Source organism: Hyperolius riggenbachi, chromosome 6 (assembly GCF_040937935.1).
Source record: "Hyperolius riggenbachi isolate aHypRig1 chromosome 6, aHypRig1.pri, whole genome shotgun sequence".
NCBI classification, from domain to species: domain Eukaryota; kingdom Metazoa; phylum Chordata; class Amphibia; order Anura; family Hyperoliidae; genus Hyperolius; species Hyperolius riggenbachi.
Window position 1 is genome coordinate 166,004,857 of NC_090651.1, and position 13,937 is coordinate 166,018,793.

Sequence of the window (13,937 nt, forward strand, 5' to 3'; positions counted from 1 at the left end):
GGTGTCCTCTTTCCAAAATGGCATCATTCGTGGGGTCTGTTCTGGCATTTTAGGGTCTCTGCAATCATTACATGTATGGCCAGTATTAGGAGTTTCTTCTATACTCCTTATATTGGGCATAAGGGTAATGCACTCTGGGCTGGAAGGAAAAATGAACGTCAAACAATCAATCAATCAATGTGGATGAAAAAATATCTGCCAAAAAAATGTGAAAAAAAGAAAAGAAAAAGAGGGGAAGGCGTCTGCCAGGACATAGGAGCTGCCGCCCCAAAAATCCAAACCCACCAGCTCGTATGCCCTGGCAAACCTGATTTATCCATTCACACCGATCGATGTGGATGAACAAATCATTGCCAGAGTTCTTTTTTGATACAAAGTGCTTGCTAAAGCGTATGAACCCCAACACCGCTCCTCGGCCCATATGCCTCGGCAAACGTATCTTTTTGACTGCGGAGGAGAAATCTCGTCCTGCAGTGCTGCATGCACCGATTTTGTGTAACCTGACAGACGCGCAATGTTCTGTCAGGATGCACCATCAGTGCTGCAGCTGGTTAGTCGTTCACTCGGTCCACCTGGAAGGTTAATGGATGGAAAAAGAGAAAAAAAATACAAAAAAACCCAAAAAACAAGCAAGCAGCAAAGCAATTACTTCATTAACATTAATAAACTTTGAACTTTTTTAATCAAAAACGTAACATTGTGAACCAAACATTAACTTTTTTGCTTACCTGTTTTTTTTGTTTTTGTTTTTTTTTTTTAACTTACCTCCCAAGGACAAACCTCTCCTCCCCCATGGGAAAATGTGCGAAGTGCAAATCGCACAGAGTTGTGGCGAAGTACACTACGCAATTTGTCCCAAGTGAAAGGAGAGGTTTCTGGTAGCCCTGTGTATTAGGGTCTCTGGAAACCCGATGTTTGGTTTCACACTGCATATTGACATATCCGGTGGGTCGAGCCCGCCGCACCGTATCGTCCAAAACAAACCTTCAGGCAATACCACAAGAGTAGCATTCGGCCTAGTAATGAATTGCGTCGCCATAGACTAACATGACTTCCGGGCCGATCGATATTGCCACATAAGCCACGCAGTAACGTAGGCATGCACTAGCGTTGAGTCAAGCACTTCCGGCGTAGGGGGGGACCGCAAAGTGTGACTTTCGCTAGGCATTTTGCCCTAATGCTTCGCAGCAGTGTGAAATAGCACTGAGAGACCCTTGTGTGCCTACCGCTGTGTCTGGAGTTCCCTACTCTCTAATAGTGTACCTGCTCGTGGTACCTCTCAAAACACTCCCCTAGGCATAGGCCAGGCTGGTCAGGACAGGTGGGACAATAAACAGTGGTGTCACGCCTTATTCAAGCCCTGCTGTAGACACGACAACGTTTTCTTCGGATTCGGTGACCTGGGGTACTCGGAATTGGATAGGCGTAATGCCTTCCATGCAGCCGGCTAGTTGCATCTTGGGGTTGGGCCACGGCACCTCCTGGATACAGGAGTTCTATCACGATCTGTTTATGAAATTGAATAAACGATCCAGTTCTCCCAGCCTTACTGTAGAGAACAAAGCTGTTGTAAATTGCCAATTGAATGAGGTAAAAAGACACTTTTTTATACCAGCGTCTTGTTTTTTGGGCAACTAAATAGGGCGCTAACCTCTGGTCATTGAAGTCCACCCCTCCCATGTTAGTATTATACTCGTGGACGACAAGGGGTTTTTCAATGACCTCAGTTCGCCGTTGAATTTCAACTGTCGTGTCTGCGTGAATGGTGGACAGGAAGTAAACCTCCCTCTTGTCCTTCCATTTCACCGTGAGCAGGCCGTCAGCACACAAGGCGGCCCTCTGCCCCCGTTCAAGTCTGGTGGTAATGAACCGTTGGGGGAAGCCCCGGCGACTAGGCCGCACGGTGCCACAGCATCGGATTTTTTCTATTTTTAAGTGCTGAAAGAGGGCCACACTTGTGTAATAATTGTCCACAAAAAGATGGTACCCCTTCTAGAACAAGGGTGACACCAAGTCCCACACAACCTTTCCACTCCTCCCCAGGTAGGCATCCGACCGGCTCCAATTTTGAGTCTTTTCCCTCATAGACCCTAAAATAAGATGTATAGCCTGTGGCCCTTTCACAGAACTTATACAGTTTCCCCCCATACCGGGCGCGCTTGCTTGGGATGTACTGTTTGATGCGAAGGCGCCCGGTAAAACGTATGAGGGACTCGTCTACGCAGATGTCCTGGTCAGGGGTATAAGCATCTGCAAATCTGGATGACAGGTGGTCTATAAGGGGTCGAATTTTGTGGAGCCGGTCAAAAGCAGGGTGGTCATTTCGATGACAGGTTTCGTTGTTACTGAAGTGCAGGAAGCGCAGGATGTTCTCAAATCATGTCCTGGACATGGCAGCAGAGTACAGGGGAACATGATATCCTGGGTCCGTAGACCAATAAGACCGCAACACATTCTGCTTTGCTAGTCCCGTGTGAAGGAGAAGGTGGAACTTGGACTGGTTTCCACCGAAAAGGCTGGGCAAGGAACTTTTCCGGATTGGCGGTTATATATTGTGTGGCCTTACGGTTGGTCTCTGCCACAATTAAGTCTAAGAGATCCTGGGTGAAGAACAGATAGAAAAAGTCTAGGGCCGATCCTAGATTATCTCTCTCCACCTGGACTCCAGACTGGGCGGTGAAAGGGGAAAGTACGGGTGTGGCGGAATAAGGGGATTGCCAATTTGGGTTTGCCAGCACCTCTGGTAAACTAGGGGTAGTACGGGCCCGTCTTCTTGGTGGCTGCGACTGGGATCTTACTGCACGTGCCACCGAACCAGTTTCAACTTCCATGCTGGTGCTCGCCACTTCACCAGGGTCTACGGAAGTACTGGTTCTAGGTCCAGGAGATGTTGTGCTGCTGGTGCCTGCCCCACCATGAAATCTCAGACCAGCACGAACACCACTCTGCTGCCCTTGAGGCCGATCCTGCGCCACCTGCGGTCCAACAACATGGGGTGTGGTATGCCTGGCTCTAGCCGGGACCTCAACCTCGTCATCACTATCGGTCAGTGAGCCACTGCTCAATTCAGGTTCAAACTCTGACCCGGAAGATTCGTCGAATGAGGCGTCCCAATCGTCCTCATCCGACTGGGCCATGTACCTGAGAACCTCATCATCGGAATACCCCTGTCTTGCCATGGTGGACTGCTAAATTTAGGGGGTATTCCTCTGAGACTACCCAGTAAAAAAGAGCACCTACCTAGCAAAAGGGAGTATTTGAGAGGTAGAAAGCTATTTGAGAGGTAGAAAGGTCACTGAGTTTTGATAAAAAAAAATAAAAAAAATCAAAACTGATGTTTACAGTGCCACAGCTATTGTACAGTGTTTTTTGCAGTGATCAGAAAAAAAAATTTCTGTCACTGCGGTGGGGCGGGCTGAACGCAAGTGCAGGCGAACGATCAGGCCTGATCGGGCAAACACTGTTTTTTTGTGGATCCTAGTGACCCTAATAGATCTGACTGCGATCAGTAATGATCACTTACAGATACTATATAGTACCAATGTTGATTAGCGACAGTGATGATGCTAATTAGTGACTGTGGTGCAGTGGGCTGAGCACTAACTGACACTTACAAAGGGGCCTAGCTAACTGGCCTAACTGCTAACACTAGTGATACTAAAAAAATGACAGTTTTCACTGATCACTGTTTTTAGATCACTAGGATAGTGACAGGGGGGTGGTGGCGAGTGGGGAATCAGAGGCAATCAGAAACAATCACAGGGCAATCGCAGGCCAATCACAGGGCACTCAATTCACGAGACAATCAAAGCCAATCACAGGCCATTCAAAGCGAATCACAGTGCAATCAAACCAATCACGGCACAATCCTAGCCGATCACGGGACAATCAAAGCTGATCATGGGACAATGAAAGCCAATCACAGGCCAATCAAAGCCAATCACTGGCCAATCAAAGCCAATCACTGGCCAATCACAGGGCAATCACAACCAATCACGGGACAATCAAATACAATTACAGCACAATCAAACAGAATGTCAGCACAATCAAACAGAATGTCAGCACAATCAAATTGAATGTCAGCACAATCAAATACAATTACAGCACAATCAAATACAATGCACTGGGAAGGTGATTGGGGGGGGGGGGGGGGGGGGGGTCTGAGGGCGATCTGAGGGTGTGGGGGGTTGATTAGGTGCCCGCACGGGGCAGACTGGGTCCTGATCTGGTGGGTGGCAGGCACAGGGGGTGACGATAGGAGATCAGTGAGGGATTACAGGGGAGAATAGATGTTAACAATGCACTGGGGAGGTTATCAGGAGGGGGGGCCTGAGGGCAATCGGAGGGTCTGGGTGGGTGATCAGGTGCCCCCAAGGGACAGTTTAGGGTCTGCTCTGATGGGTGGTGGTGACAAGAGGTGATAGGCAGGTGATAGACAGGTGATCAGTGGGTAAGGCAGCTGTATACAAATGTATACAGTATACAGGGGGGTGGTCTGGGGGGATCTGAGGGTAGGGGGGGTGATCAGAGGACCCTAGGGGGCAGTTAGGGACCTAACCTAGGGAATAGCGTCGCTAGATAGTGACAGGGAGTGATTGATGGGTTTTGAGGTGGGTGCTTGGGTGCAAACAGTGGTGTGCTGGGGTGGTCAGGGGGGGTTCTAAGGGCTGGGGTGGGCGATCGGGGGGTCTGTGTCGGTGAAAGTGTGTTTTTTTTTTTTACTTATCTGTGGGCTGCCTGTCCTCTCTGATGGTCGCACGAGGAGTGACCATCAGCGGAGAAGGCAGCCAGTATAATACACTTTGTTACAATAACAAAGTGTATTATACTCTCTGATTGGCCGGATCGCGCAGTTTAAAACCCGCCGGCGCTGCTGATTGGCCGGCGGGTTTCCGAGCAGGGTGGGCGGAGCCTATTACCGGCGGCAGATCGCGTCATTATTGACGCGATCGCCGCACAGCCACCTCTGATGCCGCCCCCGCCGATGAGCGTATTGCGGTAGTTTAGGCCCAGTCTTTGCCGCCGCCCATCGGCTGGGGGCGGTTCTCAAGTGGTTAACAAGTACATTTTTACGCGTGACTGGTGTAATACGTAAAATGTTACGCATTACACCCATAACACGTAAAAATGTACTTGTTGATGTCTGCAATAGTTTCCTGCACTAGCAGGGATGCGTAAAAATGTACACATGGCGGCCGGCTGACTCCCAGTCGGCAAAAACGAAACTAACTGGCAGCGGGGGACCAGAGGAGCCATGAGTGACTGCGAGGGCACAGGATGGCTGCAGGGGGCTGGTAGATGCCCCAGGTAAGTAAAACTCTTTTTTTTTTTTTACAGTTAAGGTTCCCTTTAAGTTATGCCCTCTATATCCAAAAATTGTAACGTATAGGTATTCTTGGAGACATTCGAAAAAACTGTGAAAAGTGAATTTGCGTCTACGGGCCTGTGAACATAAGTAAACCCCAAAAGAGTTAATGGCTTTAGACAAATTGACTAAGGCCCCCAAAATAGTCATTAAGCCGAGTGATAAGGGAGGTAACGTGGTCCTCCAGGATGAGGATGACTATAAAGAGGAAATCATGCGTCAGTTGAATGACCGAGAAACATATGAAAGATTGGAGAGAAATCCTTTTCCAATAATTGCAGAATGTGTTAATGAATTGTTAGATGAAGGATTATTAAGAGAAGTACTGTATATTATGGCGTATAAGACTACTTTTTAACCCTTAAAAATCATCTGAAAAGTCAGGGGTCGTCTTATATGCTGAGTGTCATTGATGCCGGGGGATACGCGCTATAATGTTACCGACTCTCAGATCTTGCTGCTGAGGACTTTAGTGAAGCGGCGCAACCGCACATGTGCGAGTTCTGAGAGGCAGAGAAGGAGGTAAATAGGATACAAGGGTGTACCAGACAGGTGAAAGAGGTGTATGATTTATGGGCACAGCGCAATCAATTCTTCCATACCGCTCTGATAAACAGGAAGACACAGAGAGCTGACCAATCCGCTTAGGGAGAGTTGACCAATCCAACCAGTCAATTGCCTATATACTGTAATATACTAGGTACCACATACAGTACAGCACCAGTATCTGTTCATACATAGCACCAGTATCTGTTCATACATAGCACCAGTATATGATTTTTTTTTTGTTATCTGTTATGCGTTGTGCGTCTTATACGGCAAGTATATCTTAAACTCTACATTTTAAATGGAAAAGTTGGGGAGTCATCTTATACACCCAGTCATCTTATACGCCGGAAAATATGTTAATAACTAAGCAGGAATATGATTATTTGGAAGTTGAGTTGTTACATATAATATACCTACTTTGTATACGTTGCCAAAATTACAGAAATGTGCAATCAAACCACCAGGACAACCCATCGTTTCTGCAGTGGGTAGCCCTACTCAAAGTTTAGGACAATTGATAGATGAGAAATTGAAACCATTGCTTCAGTCTCTTCCCTCTTATGTACAAGACACTCGAGATGTACTGGGGGTTCTATCTGTATTTGTGGCACCACTGGGGTCTCTCCACCTGGGAGTTGATATTAAATCCTTGTACACTTCTATCTCACGTGAGGAGGGGCTCCGGGCAATGTCGTTCTTCCTGGATGAAGGCGGTAATCCCCAAGTAATTAGGCAGTAATCCCCACGCCAGATCCACCAAACAACATGTAAGCACCTTTTCAGGTTGTTTTAAAAGCACTATATGCACTTTATGTCTTTGTGTAGCAATTGCACAGCAGAGTGAGCTGTGTCACCATTTTTCATGCACTTTATATACGGTCTGTTCATTTGTATTGTAGATGGATTGTGGACTGTGACACATATCCCGGTTTTTCTGGGTGTGGACTACAGTCCACGGTCCAAGTAGGGTGTTTTTGCACATTAATGCTTTTTGCACTGTTGTGGAGATATGCAATGATGGCTTTGTATCACATTTTATGAGTTTATATATTGCACAAGATGTGTGATGGCTATAATTAGACACTGAACACTTGTCAGGCACTCAGGTGCCCAAACATTAATTTTAGCACTAGGTGTTTATTGTCTGATTAGGAGCTGAGTTATATATATATAGTTATATAGTTATGTATAGAGTTATACTAACAATCATACTTATATTTATATTGGTATATTTGACTGGTGATCCACACATTGTAGGATATATGGGGATGTTTTATGGATTTTAATGTATGTGATCTTGTAGTAAAATAAAGTTGTTATTTTTGGATATACGCATCTGGATCATTATTCTGGATACATTATCAGGTTTAAATCTCTAGAGGGTAAATTATTTTTTTTGGTTGATATAGTTCTTTGTATGAGCCCTGCAGATAAGAAATCTTGTTTAACATTATTGTAGTGCTCGTTTCCTATGTGTAAAACTTCCTGGATGAACGTCATCGTGGAGCAATTCTTCACAATGCCTTTATTGTGGAGTCTATGGAATTGATTTTGTGTTTAAATTGTTCTGCATTCCAGAGTCGTTTTTACCGACACATTCGGGGGACATCTATGGGGGCGGCGTGTGCATGTTTCCACCTGGGTTTGTGGGAAGAGAGGATGTGTTTCCCAGCCCAGAGTTCAGGGCACACGTCGCCCTCTGGATACATTATATAGACGATGCCTTATTAGTGTGGAATGGCACAACTGATAAGCTGTAAGCGTTTATTGTGAAACTGAATGATACGAACATACAACGTACCTATACATTTGGTCAGGAGATTTATTTCCTGGACCTAATGCTGAAAATTGAGGGAACCAAAGTGGATATTCACATTCAGTTTTACGAAAGGCATTGAAGAAGGCATGGGTGTTGGACCGCCATTATCTCTCAGCTCTGAGAGGTGGTGGGTAGGAGGATGGATAGGGCTATACGCAATTAATCACGCATTATGGTGCCCACTGAGATCGTTGCAAGATCTTTTGACCAATTTTGACTGCGTCCAGAGACCTCTGCTGACTGCGAGATGGGTCCCCAATCTCAGTGACCGGTTGTTGCACAGCAAATTAAAGGCAAAACCCAACACATGGCTACAAGAGCGAATACCACAGGGCATGTATAGATGTGAAAAAAGGATCAAAACAAATTGCGCTCAAAAAAACACTAATGGCTCTTTGAACTATGCACTAGAAACTCGATGCAGCTCTCAAACTGGGTGGTGCCAGTAACTGTCAGAAAACCACAAGAAGGGAGGGAGAGAGCGTGCCGATAGTGCATTAACTTTTAAATACAGATTCACGCTATTAATATTACACTCACAGTTATGTAGTATTAGTTGCGCCTTGCTTTGGCCCCCAGCAGGTCTCCTCGGACTGTAACAGCCTAGCCAGGGCTGGCAGTGTAGTTGGAACCAAGAGGAGAGCATCTGTCTGGCGGGGAGCGCTGCGCAGAATGCCATCTGACATCACTACCGGTTAGCCACAAGGCTAAGCACCAAAACCGGTAGTGACGTCACACGGCATTCTGCGCTGCACTCCCCGCCAGACAGACTCTCTCCCCTTGGTTCCAACTACACTGCCAGCCCTGGCCAGGCTGTTACAGTCCGAGGAGACCTGCTGGGTCCAAAGCAAGGCGCAACTAATACTACATAACTGTGAGTGTAATATTAATAGCGTGAATCTGTATTTAAAAGTTAATGCACTATCGGTACGCTCTCTCCCTCCCTTCTTATGTATAGATGTGGCAAGTGTAAGTTATGTCCATTTGTGGATAAGACCAAAACATTTCAAGACAGTTCAGGGAAGACCCCATATAATATTAGAGCCTTTATAAATTGTGACACTGGAAAAAAAAATTGTATTTGATTGAATGCCCTTGCCACCTAAAATATGTGGGGAAGACCAAGCAGGCATTGAAAGAGCGGGTATTAGAACATTTTACTATTATTGCAGGAGGTAAAGGACAAACCAATATTGCTGAACATTATAGGGAATACCATGCAAATCGTTTAATGGGAACTACAGTCAGAGGAATTTATAGATTAAATATGTGGAATCGAATGGGTGATTTTGATAAGGTGCTTCTCTGTAAGGAATCAATGTGGATATTCAAATGAATATAGTAAAACCCCATGGTCTCAATGCCAAATTGGATCTGTCCCCATTTTTGAAGGTGGCAAGATATGGATAATTTGCATTAAATATGCCAGCATTTTATGAGGGGTCCCTGTGGAATGGTGGTGTGAATGGATCCTCAGTGGTTGTGTAGTTATGTGTTACCATGCCTGCCTTACACTAGTGCACTATGTCCATGGATGGCCTTTTTGGATGCTAAATTGGACTAAAATTTTGGTTAATACATTAACTCCCTTTGGCCCGATACATCCGATACTCCAGGAATTGATAGGATTTGTTGGAGATACATATGTTGGAACTATTTTGGGGCATTGTACAAGTGTTATATGGGCATAAAGATGACAATTCATTATAAGAGAAACACTGGATTGAGATATTGCGCAATTTATATAGTATCAGTGTGGATTTATGACCTGCGTTTAACTCTTTCAAGTAGAAGTGGCCTGCTGCCTCAGCTGATCGCTCTTTTATGCTTCCGTAAACTGGTGGATTAAGCTACGCTGTCTCAGTGGTTGGACTGGGCTGACCTGTACACGATGTTTGTCTCCCCTCCTCCTCGTGTGTAAGCAATGATGCAACACAGAGTATGAAGTGATGGGCGGGACATTAGGAGTGATAAGGAGTGCATTGATCTGCTGCAGCCACACCCTGAATAAGAACCTGGGTGGTTCGAAATGCGTAGGTGGGCGGAGCCTCGACCAGCTGTCAGCTCAAGCAGCGTTCTTTGCCACGTGCACTGGCGTACCATCGCATCCCGCTCCAGCGGTCTGGCAGCTACTGACAAGCCGCAACCCGCACAGGGTGACTAGGACCGGCCGTGAGAAAGCCATATTCAGCAAGACCAGGACGGGTAAAGCGGACTGTTAACATTCAAGTTTGGGTGAGCTCATTCCAATACTCTATTGATCTAAGGACAGAACACACTACGGCTGAATCTGATATGAATATACGGCAGCTGCCGTGTTTTTGAAAATATGGAGTCCTTTGTCATCATTGGATACCAACATCATATAAGAGGGGCCCCCAATCTTGGACTGTTTAAAGGAATGGTGCACTTTTTGTGGCGTGAATGCGCGGATTAATGAGATGGGTTTACATTTAATCTCTGGCAAGAGAAGTTTTACTCATATTCAATATGAATAAATGTTAGCTGAGCATTTATAGAATAGGCATCTGGCTAATGAGGTAGTCTGCCAGGCTCATGCTTTTGTTATGTGTATTTATAGATTGGCATTAGCTATATTGTATATGGTGTGTATATTTTATTGAGAATTGATCTGTCATTAATAAACAGTTTTTGTATTCCTTGTTTACTGTGGCCCATGCTTGATATGTTTAGTTTATATAGGTGGGTGCACTGGGGTGGACATGGTGGGTATGAACAAGTGTCCAATGATGACACGAAAAAGTGGTAAGCTGCACCGATCATCGCCAGGAACCCACACGTCTCTAACCCCCTCGACCCACCACTGGAACAGACGAGTATTTTGTATTGTATTGAGTATTACTGTATCCGCCAGCAGTGCCGTCCCCACCTCTTTGGTGCAACTCTGAGTTCTCTGAGCACGATCACAGCAGCACGCTGCAATAGGTCACCACAGATGGTGGAGGTTCATCAGTATGATCCACACATCTGGCTAATCTATAGCTTTACATTGAGTGCTGACATCCTCTACCTTGCATTAAGATATTCTTTACACCAATTTATTTGTAGTGTAATAACAGCTAGCAGAAAGCATGGTCTTCAGTAGGTGTAAAGTTTTGCATCAGTAGACATTAGAATACAATGCTATGGGAATGTTACTTGCGTACCTATCTGTCATTGACCTAAAGACTCTTTCACACTTATTCACACTCATTAAAATGAATATTTGGTGCTCATGCGCCTTGTACATGTATTAAGTCTTTAATTTAAATAGCAAAATAAAAATACATTACATTTTTTTAGCTAAGATGCATTTCCACACAATAAGAGGCAAGCATATGTCTGTACAAATTCAAACAAGTATAAACTGGTCCATGCACTATCAAATTAATTTACTAAGGGATGGGGATTGTACTTTAAAATCTCTCAGCTCAGTGCTGCCACAATCATGATGGCTGCAGTATAAACAATGAGTATGCTGTTGTGCTGTTCAGTATACAAGGAACCATGCCCAGCTCCACTGAAATGAATGGCAAAAAAGTGTATGTATGTGCATGTTTTCCCATTCAGCAATCTTACTGCTCAGGTGACAGCCCACATTTATCCCATATGTCCACCAGCCATTCAGTTTCAAGGCCAGTGATAAAACATTTTTTAAAGCACAGTGCATGCCTGTGAATTTTAGAGTGTGTCAAAAAAGGGACTTTGAAAATAAAACAGGCAAAAAAAAAGTGTTTGGCTTCCCTTTAAGTTTTATTAGTTGCTTGTCCTCTGTACTTGCCAGTTAGTCCTATGAATATTACACACCCTCTAGCACCATAAAATTAGGGGGTGCTTTGCAAAAGAAAAGTAGAAAGGTCTACACCATTCCTTTGCACAGCCACCTGGCTTTAGTATGGCCAAGGACCTCTTCCTAATCCCTGATGTCTAAGAAGAGGTGAAAGTGTAAGTATGGGTGATTTATGGTTGTATATGAAATTTGTGCCTCAACTTTTAATTGCTAAAGCAGACAAAGATGATAAAAGTTTACATACTGTACCTGGGGAATGCAGTCTGTGTAGGCAAACATGGATTTACATCGATCATCCATACTTATGTGATAAAGAATACACATGACAATTTGCTTGTAGTTTTCATTCTCTGTAATGTAAAACAATATTTGATTGATCTTCAAATTATTAAGAATTTTAATCAACAAATTAAAAACGGGCATGGACTACAACAACGTTTAATTTCAGTAACGGAAGGTAGTGTATAAAATCTCAGTAGTTGGATATTTGATGATTCAGCTTTCCAAATTTTGCAAAACCTGAGAGGAAGACAATCACCTGGAGGATTTTTTTCGTGCATGTGCAAGATCATTTTAGTGGGATGTGGCCAGAGGTCCATGGGGTGAGGACACTCTGAAGGCGAGTTACCTCTCAGACATCTGCTAAAATCTCTATAAAGGCAACTAAAGATCCATTTTCTCTATGTAGGTGAACTTAGCTTGAGAGGTTGAAACACATGACAGCTAACATCCCGGAAATGTCAGAGGCAATACCTCTGATGAAGAAGCTGCAGGCCCTTCTCTACAACAGATCATGGAGGCTATAGTGAGCTGCCAGAACAGCCTCACGACCATCACAACCAAATTGGAGGAGGTCAAGACAGAGGTTTTGCTTCTCCGATCAGATATACAGCAACTGCACTCTCGGGTTACCGAGGATGGCACGTGGCCTTTACAACGAGCCATAACAGATGCGCAAGGTGTACTGAAAGTGATAAGAGCACGCCAAAACAATCTGGAGAATCACAATAGGCAAGCTTACATCCGCATAGTTGGTCTGCAAGAAAAGGCGGAGGGCCCTCGTCCTGAAGATTTCACAGAGAAGCTGACAAGGTCCAAAAGCAGTGTGTGCAATTTCATTGAGTAAAGAGAGGTCTCCATGATGCTGCCCCGCCCTATGCTATGATGTACTGCCAGGCTGTGAATGGTCGCAGACAGCTGTACTCATTTTTTCACAGATCCCCAGGAGACTGTGCGGCGGCTGGAAGCTTATCCTAAAGGTAAGCTAAACCTGCTAATCCGTGACTTTGGGAGTGTAATGACGTTTAATGGTCACACCGTCTCCTTGTGATTCCCTAGATTACAATTTAATCTGAGTCCCTTGAATAGTGGGCATGTATTTTGCTGGGCTGCAGTGGCTGTGGAGTGGGCAATATGGGGGAGCAGTACAGACTTCAACTGCACACTTCTTGAGGGAAAGTATCAACACAGGTATTGTACTATCCTCTACCTGCTCTCATGCTTGTACATACCAGCCCTCTGCAGACGCATGTCAAAGCGACACTTCTCCTGCTTGTGGACTGACTACGGCACTATTTGCTCCCTGCAACATCTTCGCACTAAGCCTGCAATACCCAATATCTTTATTTGGGTCCTGTGGACTTAAGAAGCACTTCTTCAGATGGAGCTGCAGACTCAGCTGATACACTTGTTGCAGCAGGAGTAGGAGGTATTGCCCTTCCCAACATTCCACAAGTACTACCTAGCATCCCAACTGCAGCAAGCAGCAGCTGCTTGGTTCCAGGTCCCCTCGGTTGGTAATCTCAGCATTAGGGTATTACTTCGACCCACTAAAAAAAAAAAGAACATGGCCTTAGATGTACTGCGCCAATCCATGTCCAAATGTAAAATGTACAATGCCATAGTGTCCCAGGCAATCAAGGTTTGGAAATGTGCATCTAAAATATACCACAGAAGTGGTTATAAAGCCCACACCCCTTTATGGAGCAACCCTCTTCTACAGGAGCTTTTCACGATTCCTGATTCCCATTACTGGATTAGTAGGGGAGTGGTATTTTTGAGACAAATTGTAATAGATGGTCAGTTGATAAGCTGGCAATCACTTATGCAAAGTTATACCTTCCCACCTACGCAGGAATTCTGATACCTATAACTGCAACATGCCTTTCTCAGACAGTTTCCTCAAACTTCTCTAGTTATGTATGACTCTCCTATGGTTATTTTAATTAAAGGTGGCCCTGTCCATCATTTAATAGGCTTGGCATATAAAGAATTACTGGCCCACAAAGCATTGGAACTCACTGACCCCTCTTGAAATAGATCAGAGACTAATGGAATATAAATTGCTGATCAGGATGCGCTAAAGCCGTCAAAGAAATCACTCCTTGGGTCTGTGAACGCATGACGCAGCTCTA

General features: G+C 44.8%; 1 protein-coding gene across 1 annotated transcript in view; it reads right to left on the bottom strand.

The window, feature by feature from the left end:
* Positions 1-13,937, bottom strand: part of KIFAP3 (kinesin associated protein 3) — a 185,914-nt gene that overhangs the window by 88,078 nt on the left and 83,899 nt on the right. The window contains exon 11 of the mRNA XM_068240179.1: positions 11,773-11,873. Within this exon, the coding sequence (XP_068096280.1) occupies positions 11,773-11,873 (101 nt within the window). The remainder of the gene's footprint in view (positions 1-11,772; positions 11,874-13,937) is intronic.